Source organism: Oncorhynchus mykiss, chromosome 18 (assembly GCF_013265735.2).
Source record: "Oncorhynchus mykiss isolate Arlee chromosome 18, USDA_OmykA_1.1, whole genome shotgun sequence".
Lineage (NCBI taxonomy): Eukaryota > Metazoa > Chordata > Actinopteri > Salmoniformes > Salmonidae > Oncorhynchus > Oncorhynchus mykiss.
Genome location: NC_048582.1, coordinates 45339478 through 45350906, shown reverse-complemented (window position 1 = coordinate 45350906; position 11429 = coordinate 45339478). Strand labels below are relative to the sequence as shown.

The 11429-nt window shown below is 43.1% G+C and overlaps 1 protein-coding gene across 1 annotated transcript; it reads left to right on the top strand.

Moving 5' to 3' along the window:
- The first annotated feature begins 3350 nt into the window (after positions 1-3350).
- On the top strand, positions 3351-8904 carry LOC110496360 (septin-10). The gene is made up of 10 exons (XM_021572215.2): positions 3351-3380; positions 3933-4041; positions 4131-4326; positions 4427-4613; positions 5693-5854; positions 6263-6359; positions 6444-6612; positions 6685-6817; positions 6957-7135; positions 7343-8904. The coding sequence occupies exons 1-10, from the start codon at positions 3351-3353 to the stop codon at positions 7356-7358; spliced, it is 1278 nt and encodes a 425-aa protein (XP_021427890.2). The 3' UTR covers positions 7359-8904.
- Positions 8905-11429: the final 2525 nt, after the last annotated feature.

Sequence of the window (11429 nt, the reverse complement as noted above, 5' to 3'; positions counted from 1 at the left end):
CCTGCTTACAAGCAAAAATTAAAGCACGAAGCACCAGTGACTCGGTCTATAAAAAAGTGGTCAGATGAAGCAGATGCTAAACTACCAGACTGTTTTGCTATCACAGACTGGAATGTTCCGGGATTCTTCCGATGGCATTGAGGAGTACACCACATCAGTCACTGGCTTTATCAATAAGTGCATTGAGGACGTCGTCCCCACAGTGACTGTACGTACATACCCCAACCAGAAGCCATGGATTACAGGCAACATTTGCCCTGAGCTAAAGGGTAGAGCTGCTGCTTTCAAGGTGCGGGACTCTAACCAGGAAGATTCTAAGAAATCCTGCTATGCCCTGCCACGAACCATCAAACAGGCAAAGGATCAATACAGGGCTAAGATTGAATCATACTACACCGGCTCCGACACTCGTCTTATGTGGCAGGGCTTGCAAACTATTACAGACTACAAAGGGAAGCACAGCCGCGAGTTACCCAGTGACACAAGCCTACCAGACGAGCTAAATCACTTCTATGCTCGCTTCGAGGCAAGCAACACTGAGGCATGCATGAGAGTATCAGCTGTTCCGGACGACTGTGTGATCACGCTCTCCGTAGCTTACGTGGGTAAGACCTTTAAACAGGTCAACATACACAAGGCTGCAGGGCCAGAGGGATTACCAGGATGTGTGCTCCGGGCATGTGCTGACCAACTGGCAGGTGTCTTCACTGACATTTTCAACATGTCCCTGTTTGAGTCTGTAATGCCAACATGTTTCAAGCAGACCACCATAGTCCCTGTGCCCAAGAACACAAAGGCAACCTGCCTAAATGACTACAGACCCGTAGCACTCACGCCCGTAGCCATGAAGTGCTTTGAAAGGTTGGTAATGGATCACATCAACACCATTATCCCAGAAACCCTAAACCCACTCCAAATTGCATACCGCCCAAACAGATCCACAGATGATGCAATCTCTATTGTACTCCACACTGCCCTTTCCCACTTGGACAAAAGGAACACCTATGTGAGAATTCTGATTCCCCCTCAGGAAACTAAAAAGATTTGGCATGGGTCCTGAGATCTTCAAAAGGTTCTACAGCTGCATCAATGCCTGGTACGGCAATTGCTCGGCCTCTGACCACAAGGCACTACAGAGGGTAGTGCGTACGGCCCAGTACATGACTGGGGCTAAGCTACCAGCATGTCACGTGCAACCAGAGCATACAAAGCTCTCCCCCGCCCTCTATTTGGCTAATCTGACCATAATTATACCCTCCTGATTCCTGCTTACAAGCAAGAACTAAAGTAGGAAGTACCAGTGACTCGCTCAATATGGAAGTGGTCAGGTCAGGTGCGGATGCTACGCTACAGGACTGTTTTGCTAGCACAGACTGGAATATGTTCTGGGATTCATCCAATGGCATTGAGGAGTACTGCAGGCTACATTTCTTTAAATGGACAATTCTGTGAAATGTATTGTGCAAGTTTTAAATTGATACAATACCTGTTAGCAAAGGTATGTGCTAGAGATGAGATGCAGGAGCTTGCAGGGATTTGTAGTTTTGTTTGACGTCTACTGATGCTAATTAGCATTTTCGAATCTGAGAGTAAATAGAGCTGAATATATTGTCCGAGAGAGATTTACATGGTTATTAAACGTCACGATACGAAACACAACCCTTATTTTAAGTGTTTCTAAAATCCCCTGGATGGGAATAATGAATGATGGAAAAACGATTGGAACCGTTTCCGTTTGACTGCAAGATTGTATAGGTATTATAACGCCTCTACTATGGTGCTCTATCGGGACGCAGATACAGATCCTCAGATGGGTGGGGTATGCGCATTGCTAGTGGAAAGGAATGAGGAAGTAAATGGGATTGCTAAGAAGACCCTCTGGATAAAGGATGTGGAATTGCCAATGAGCAAGATAGCTCTTAGGGGACTGATATATATATATATATATATAGAGAGTAGTAGTGTAGATGTAGCAGTACTCTGCTTGCGTTGTGTACAATCAATCATCGACACGAACTCCAACGTGTAGCACCAGTCATGGAGATTTGTTCTGAAAGGAACAGCACAAAATTGCACGTCATGCAATGCACGGCTCACCATCCAACTCTGCACTCACGCACGCGGGTTTGGTGCTTGTTCACTGGGCATGTAGTTACCAAAATAATACAATTACAATATAATATCTTAATAAACAATATACCTGATAGGAACAGCACAAAATTGCACGTCATGCAATGCACGGCTCACCATCCAACTCTGCACTCACGCACTGTACAAAATATATGAACCTCCCCCACTAGACACAATAAGTTGCTAGCTAGTACTGGCGGGAATTCTTTACAACAAAATGCACAACAAATATTCTCCAAAAAACACTGCATCTTATGTGTGATGTTCGAATAACATTTACATCAAATTTCTATAAATTGTACATTTAAATCATCAATTGAGAGTATAAAAATCACTTTTGACGTACAGTGCTTTGCAACCAACAACTTACCGCTGGTTTGGTGCTTGTTCACTGGGACGATTCTAACTGAAACATCCCCCCTCGTAAGCAAGCTACGCAAACCAGCCAATAAGATGCCATGTTGACTAGGTGAAGGCAAGACAAAACTAAAACCAAAAACCCATTGGCTTAACAATAAAGTGGCAAGGGGAATCACCAATATAACCCTGTTACATAGAGATGGCAGGAGAGGTGGAACAGAGACACAAAGGACAGGCATCTATCACAAGTACAGAGGAAAGAGTAGGAGGGGAGGACGGCTGGAAGAGAGGAGACCATCTTTACAAGGCTACGTTTGGGACACAACCGGCTAAATAAAACATAAAAAAATTATAGGAAAGCATCCAAGAGGAAGGTGTGATTACTGCCAGGGAACAGTGACCGGAACATGTACTGAACAGTGGTGTAGGGTAAACGCAAGTAATCGCAGTTTACCCACATTTTTTATTTAGCACAACAGTTTATCCACCTTTTGTGGAAAAATGCATTGAAAGTAAAGGGAGCGTAACGTTTTTCCACTGGGACCGGCAGTATGAGATCCGAGAGAGGGAGTGAGATCCATTATGAGTGAGAAGGGGATACTGAGTATATACTGATAGCATACTGAGTCATCATTCGAATAAAAAATGTTATATATTTTTTTTTATAAAAACGGGGTAGGCAGGTCGAATTTCCTCCGTCTCTGGCGCACACTCCAGTACAGTAGGTGGCGTTAATGGAGCATAACGTTGGATGCCAACCCCCTATAAATCCCACTGAAGAAGAAGCTATCTATAAGTCTCCTCCGTTTATGACATCTACTTTGTTTTGAGATTGCTTTCTAAAAATATATATCCAAACTATGTCTTCCTCTGATGTTGCTCGGCAGCTGGTACGTCATAAAGTAGTTTTTGTGTGTATTTCCCAGTATTTAGAGTTAGCTATCTGAATAGAAACTTTACAGAACATAACGAACAAGTTTAGGACGTTTGAGTCGAGTCAGACATGCCAGGGAGTGTCCCTTGCTAATTCTAACTAGCTTGCTTGTAAAAGTAACCAGCAGTGTTTTCCGAAAGTTGTGAAATTGGCTAGCTAGCTAGTCGTGTTAGCAACCGTTAGTAACGTTGTAGCCTCCTCCGCTATTTTCATAGCCGGCACTGACTGTGAAAGTTTAACTTCGTTAAGCTGTCGTTAGATACTGTAACGTTAAGTAGCTAACTTTAGATATCGATGTTTTGCGAACTGTGTCTTGGGATCAAAATAATGCCATGATTTAACGTCAGCTGCTTTCAAATGATTATATTTTGTTACGTTTCAAATGGCATTTCTTGTTCACTACGCTAGAGCAATAAACAAGAGGTTCAGAGGCTTATATTTGGTGTTTGAACAGACATTACTCTGGGGGATAGTCTGTTGATGTGTTATGTTGTGTTCCTGACATAAGGGAGCACATCCCCTCTCTCTGTCTGGCCATGTTGGGTTTGACAGCCTTCCAGACCAGCTGGTCAACAAGTCCACCTGCCAAGGCTTCTGTTTCAACATCCTCTGTATAGGTAAGACAATAACCGTCTCTCTCCAACCAGGCCTATCCCCTTGCTGCCTCTCACACTCCGTCTCTCTCTCTGTGTGTGTGTCCCACCAGGTGAGACTGGTATTGGTAAGTCGACCCTGATGGACACACTGTTCAACACTAACTTTGAGAACTGTGAGTCGTCCCACTTCGAGCCACAGGTGAAGCTGCGAGCCCAGACATACGACCTGCAGGAGAGTAATGTCAAACTCAGACTCACAGTAGTCAACACTGTGGGCTTTGGAGACCAGATGAACAAACAGGACAGGTAGGGAGAGGGGTGTGTGTCACATCACTGTCAGCTTTTAAGACTAGCTGAACAAACTGGGCAAGTGTGTGTATACTAACCTTATGTTTCTCCTTACTAGCTACCAGCCGGTGGTGGACTATATAGACCGTCAGTATGAGACGTATCTCCAGGAGGAGCTGAAGATCAAGAGAAGCCTCCATAACTACCACGACTCCCGGCTCCATGCCTGTCTCTACTTCATATCGCCCTCAGGACACTCCCTCAAGTCCCTGGACCTACTCACTATGAAGAAACTAGACAGCAAGGTGTCTGTCAAAGGCTTCTGGTCACTGGCCCAGTATAGTCACTGACCCTGCTCATATCACTGTACTGAGGTCACAGCTCTCAGATCCTTGTGGCAGTCAAACACTGAACCAACTGTAGGAAGGAGATATTAAGCTCCAGATGTCAGGGTACTTTTTAGCTTCTCGAATCTGAGTGTTAATGTGTGTAGTTGTGTATTCACATGATGTATGTGAATGCACATGACTGAGGCCAGGATTCAGTCTGTTCATGTTTGTACGTTTTATATGATTTTTATTTTTTTTAAATTTAGCTGACCATCTTATCCAGAGCGACTTACAATAGTGAGTGTATACATTTTTGTACTTGTCCTCAAGCGCCATGCTCTACCAACTGAGCCACATGGGACCACAATGCGTCTTTTAAAGGCAATGTTACTGAGTTTGTGGAGATCACATTCAAGGTAATCGCTGCAGGTGACTGCTCAATTGGAAGTCAAGCACGCTATATAGCGCGGTTTCAGAATTTATCCCTGCCTGACTGTGTCGTAGTTTAGTTTTACCCTAGATGTGTCCACTCTGGAGTGGTCTATAGTTCCTCTGCGCGCTGTCTAGTCACTCACAGTAGCTGGCATGAGCTCAGCTGTGTGTGTGTGTGCCCACCCCAGTGATTACCATCTGAATGGGGTTGTTTTCTGTGGGATGCTGTCTAGCTTTCTTTGTCCTGTATGGATAGAGAGATGTATTGACTCTGAATAGATGGGAGAGCGAGAACAGTAAAAGTAGAGGACTGATGCAGAGCGAGACAGAGAACAGTGTGTTTGTACCAGGCGCAGAGAGTATATACTTAGCTGTGGTGTGGGTTGTTGGCAAGAAGCTTTTGTAGGCTGGGTGGGATTCTGTCAACACTACGAATCTGAGTCTGCAGCTTGCAAAGTACTATGAGTTGCAGGGGCCTTGTAGACAAGCTAGCATGCTAATGTCATGTAGAATGTGCGCCTTCAAAATGGTTTCTTTCAGTACTAAAATACATATTGTGTAATTCTCGCCATCCTTATTTGCACAGAAATAGCACATTTTGTCTATGTGCGTGCTTGTTCCAGGTGAACATCATCCCAGTGATAGCCAAGGCGGACACCATCTCTAAGAGTGAGCTGCACAAGTTTAAGCTCAAGATCATGAGTGAGCTGGTCAGTAACGGAGTTCAGATCTACCAGTTCCCTCTGGACGATGAGACTGTAGCCAAGGTTAACACTACCATGAATGTAAGTACACGCACACTCATCTGCTGCTACACATGGTTATGTAGTTATTGTTGACAGAGCGTCTCAAAGATGGTATTCACATAAGTAGCTTAGTGTCTGTAATGTGCAGTCTACATCTCAGGGCTATGTCACAAAGCCAGCTAGAGATATGCAGGATCGTCTAACACTAGCTAGCTTCAGTTGGCTTCACATTCTAACCAAGGCTTCATCCCATGTCACAAAGGGTGGGTATTGATCAAACGCCTGCCGCTAATTCAAACCAGGCTTCAAACTGCACATGCATGTCACACGTGGATAGCTCAGCAAGTCAAAAATGGATTTGAATTAAAACAATGCTCGCATACCCTATCCTGATTTGGGACAGTTCCTCAACTGGAAGTGTGTGTGTGTGTGTATGTCTGTGTGCAGGGCCACCTGCCGTTTGCTGTAGTGGGTAGTACAGAGGAGATGATGGTGGGGAACAAAATGGTGAAGGCTCGCCAGTACCCCTGGGGCGTAGTGCAAGGTAAGAGCGAGAGTGTGTGTTTGGGTCCCTCTGTTGGGCAGGAGAAAATGGGACAAATCCACTGTTGTGCTGATTGTGTTTCAGTGGAGAACGAGAGTCACTGTGACTTTGTGAAACTGCGTGAAATGCTGATCTGTGTGAACATGGAGGACCTGAGAGAGCAGACTCACACACGTCACTATGAACTGTACCGCCGCTGCAAGCTAGAGGAGATAGGCTTCAGAGATACAGACCCTGAGAGCAAACCTGTCAGGTACGATACACACACATTCACTCTGGCACTAGTGAAATTGAAGTGTGTATGACCTTTGAAATGTGTGCACAGCCTTCAGCAGACATATGAAGCAAAGCGTACAGAGTTTCTGGGGGAACTTCAGCGGCGAGAGGAGGAGATGAGACAGCTGTTTGTCCAGAGAGTCAAAGAGAAGGAGGCTGAACTCAAAGATGCTGAGAGAGGGGTACACGTCACATGCACACACATATACAGTAACACACCACATTCACAAATACACATATATTACGATACTTAACAGAACATGTGTTTTATGTGAAGGTATCCATTGTAAGTCTCTAACCATTTTGCTGCTGTGTGAGTAGCTGCAGGGAAGGTTTGAGCAGCTGAAGCGGTTGCATGCGGAGGAGAGGGGTGCGTTGGAGGAGAAGAGACGAGTTCTAGAGGAGGAACAAAGTTCCTTCAGTAAGAGACGAGCTGCAGCCCAGCTACTGCAGGCCCAAAACCTTAATGCTAACGGGAAGAAGGACAAGGACCGCAAGAAGTGAGTTGCAGTACCTCTGACCTCTAGGGCCATACTCTAAATGTTCTCTTTTTAATGTCTCCATTTGAGCAGCTTAGATTTTTTTCTATAGATGTTTGATATCAGTCTGTGCTCTGACTGAGGGCAGTTCCTAACACATGATTGTCCAGCTCCCTTCTCTTATTCTCCCCCACTTTCCTTCTTGTTCCCCATCTCTCTCCATCTCAGCTCTGGGTTCATGTGAAGATCAGCGTGACTTGGATCAAAACAACCACTGGCATCTAGTCCTCTATTCTGCCCTCGTTGGCTAGATTCTGGCACTAAATAGAAAGTAATTTCACAGAGCCTGCTTACTTCAAATTTCTTACTTTATAAAGAAAGGAACAACAATAAGCATTTTAAAACTGACTGTACTGTCAACAGCCCATAAGACATCAGTCTTCAGATGTAAGTTATGAGGCTCACGTGTTATTCCTGTTCGTTTTGCTTCATTGTTTCTCCTATGATTTCTTTCAGCAGCGGTGGCAAAGTTATTCGGGGGTGTGGCCAATGGCGTGGTTTTAGAGGCCCTCTTGGCATCAGATAATGTTGCTGTTTTAAAGTTAATTTCCTACAATTCTACACATTTTGCTATGGCTTATGCCATTTTATGCAATCTGAGTGACTCAAACATTGTAACAAAATCAATGGGTGACATGGAATTTTACATTCTCCCTGACTGTCAAGTTTTATTTTGAGTGTTAGTTCTCAAAGAGCTTACTGGGAGAAAAAAAATATTGCTTATAGCTGTTGCTATTCTGGTTTTGGTGGTTTAAGTTTATATTAAAAATGTTTTACCATCCAGAAAACTATTTTAAAAAACAATATAAAATAATATTGTGCCACTGCTAAACGTATGTAGTGGAAACACTGCTTTGATGTTCAGTGACAAAAATTATGATTTTATACTTCATTTTAGTGCCCTTTTGCTTTATATATCCCTGTATTTTATATCTCCCTCTTAACCCCTGCCACTATAGGTCACCAGTAGCATTGCAGTTTTGCCAATGAATTCCCTTTTTACTTGCTTTACACTTTACTGACTGTTTCACTACCATTTATTAGTAAAAAATATTTCTTTGGGTTGTAAATTTATTTAGGAATTGGATGGGATTTCTGTAAATTTACACTCGTTAGGTATATTCATTTTCCTTCTTAGGGAGAGTTTAACCAATGATTCTATTCCAGTGAAACATAATTCTATGCCAAACTGAAACACTTGAGTGCTTAAAGTCTTTGTGTGCCTTACATGTGATATTTATATGGACCAGCGCCGATCAGGGTACACTTGTTTACACAAGTGATGTCATGTTTACATGTTTTAACTACCCCAGTCTGACTCCTCTTCATTCCACTGTCCCTTCACTCATTTGGCATGCATTTGATAAACTGTGTTATTGGGGAAAGATTTTAATGTCTATAACAATTGTATTTTTCATAAGTTATCTTTTAAACCAGTGTCCTATGTGTTGTGTGCAATTTTGTTCTCAGTTTTAAATCAATAAATTGTCTATGTAGTGAAACTGACCTGCAGTATTATACATTTTTCCAACCGTATTTCTCATTATTTATATAAAAGCAGTTAAAACTCTGCCTCTTTTTTTTTTTTTTTGATGTCTAGGCTACTTAAAAGGTGTTTTCTGCTCTAGTACTGACTGAGGTGATACAATATCTGCAGTGTTTTTTTTTCTTGCCATTTTATTTACTCTCTCCTGACACCCTGATCTAGAGGTCTTCTCACTTCCCAAAAATAAGATCTGAACCGAATTGACCCTGACACAATCCGGTCATAAAAATAAATCAGATTCGGACCTGAGGTGGGTATGACTTCTTGGATATGACGTTACAAACTTGGCCCACCTGTATTTAGGGAGCTTCTCCCATTCTTCTCTGCAGATCATCTCAAGCTCTGTCAGGTTGGATGGGGAATGTCGCTGCACAGCTATTGTCAGGTCCCTCCAGACATGTTCAATCGGGTTCAAGTCCGGGCTCTGGGTGGGGCCACTCAAGGACATTCAGCGACTTGCCCTGAAGCCTCTCCTGTGTTGTCTTGGTTGTGTGCTTAGGGTGGATGTCCTGTTGGAAGGTTAACCTTCGCCCCAATATAAGGTATTGAGAGCTCTGGAGGAGGTTTTCATCAAGGATCTCTCTACTTTGCTCCGTTCATCTTTGCCTCGACCCTGACTAGTCTCCCAGTCCCTGCCGCTGAAAAACATTCCCACAGCATGATGCTGAAACCACCATGCTTCATTGTAGGGATGGTGTCAGGTTTCCTCCAGACATGATGCTCAGCATTCAGGCCAAAGAGTTCAATCTTAGTTTCATCAGACCAGAGAATCTTGTTTCTCATGGTAAGTCATTAGGTGCCTTTTGGCAAACTCCAAAGTGGGCTGTCATAGGCCTATTACTGAGGAGTGGCTTCTGTGTGGCCTGATTGGTGGAGTGCTACAGAGATGGTTGTCCTTCTGGAAGGTTCTCCCATCTTCAGAGGATCTCAAGAACTCTGTCAGTGACCATCAGGTTCTTTGTCACCTCCCTGACCAAGGCCCTTCTCCCCTGATTGCTCCAATCAAGTTGTAGAAACATCTGAAGGATGATCAATGGAAACAGGATGAACCCGAGCTACATTTCAAGTCTGAATACTTATGTAAATAAGGAATTTCTGTTTTATTTTGAATAAATGCAAAAATGTCTAACCCTGTTTTCGCTTTGTTATTATGGGGTATTGTGTGTAGATTGTTGAGATTTGTTATCTATTTCAGTATAAGGCTGTAACACAATGTGGAAAAGTATTTTTTTTTACTGCAACTGCCAACCACTGGAGGAATCAGGAGCCCGCTCTCAGTGACTGTAGACAGCCTGCTGCTAAATGTTAGATGGGGAAGGAGAGGAGCTAGGGGGCCCACGTGGGTAACTGGGGGGCCCTATATTGATTGGGTAACTGATTAATATAAAGTATAAACACGTCTTAAAAGATTTGACCGTGTTACTGTTCAAATAAGGAAATCATTCAATTGAAATAAGTTAATTAGGCCCTAATCTACGGATCAAATTGTATTTGTGACATGAACCGAAATCAACAAGCGTAGACCTTACAGTGAAATGCTTTCTTACAAACCAACAATGCAGTTTTAAGAAAAATGTGTTAAGTAAAAAAAATTATACAAATAACAAATAGTTAAAGAGCAGCAGTAGAATAACAGTAGTGAGGCTATATACAGGAGGTACCGGTACAGAGTCAATGTCAATGCACAGGTTAGTCGAGGTAATTGAGGTAATATGTCCAGTTGAAGTGGGAAGTTTACATGCACCTTAGCCAAATACATTATTCAGTTTTTCACAGTTCCTGACATCCTAGTAAAAATTCTCAGTTTTAGGTAATTTAGAATCACCACTGTATTTTAAGAAAGTGAAATGTCAGAATAATAGAGAGTGATTTATTTCAGCTTTTATTTCTTTCATCACATTCCCAGTGGAACAGAAGTTTACATACACTCAATTAGTATTTGGTAGCATTGCCTTTAAATTGTTTAGCTTGGGTCAAACGCTTCAGGTAGCCTTCCACAAGCTTCCCACAATAAGTTGGGTGAATTTTTGCACATTCCTCCTGACAGAGCTGGTGTAACTAAGTCAGGTTTGTAGAACTCCTTGCTCGCACAATATTTTTCAGTTCTGCCCACACATTTTCTATTTGATTGAGGTCAGGGCTTTGTGATGGCCGCTTCAAAACCTTGACTTTGTTGTCCTAAAGCCATTTTGCCACAACTTTGGGAGTTTGCTTGGGATCATTGTCCATTTGGAAGACCCATTTGCGACCAAGCTTTAACTTCAGGAGATTTCCCCCTCATGATGCCATCTATTTTGTGATGTGCACCAATCCCTCCTGCAGCAAAACACCCCCATAACATGATGCTGCCACCCCCGTGCTTCACGGTTGGGATGGTGTTCTTCGGCTTGCAAGCCTCCCCCTTTTTCCTCCAAACATAACGATGCTCATTATGGCCAAACAGTTCTATATTTGTTTCATCAGACCAGAGGACATTTCTCCAAAAAGTATGATCTTTGTCCCCATGTGCAGTTGCAAACCATAGTCTGGCTTTTTTTATGGCGGTTTTGGAGCAGTGGCTTCTTCCTTGCTGAGCGGCCTTTCAGGTTATGTCGATATAGGACTTGTTTTACTGTAGATATAGATAGTTTTGTACCTGTTTCCTCCAGCATCTTCACAATGGCCTTTGCTGTTGGTCAGGGATTGATTTGCACTTTTTGCACCAAAGTA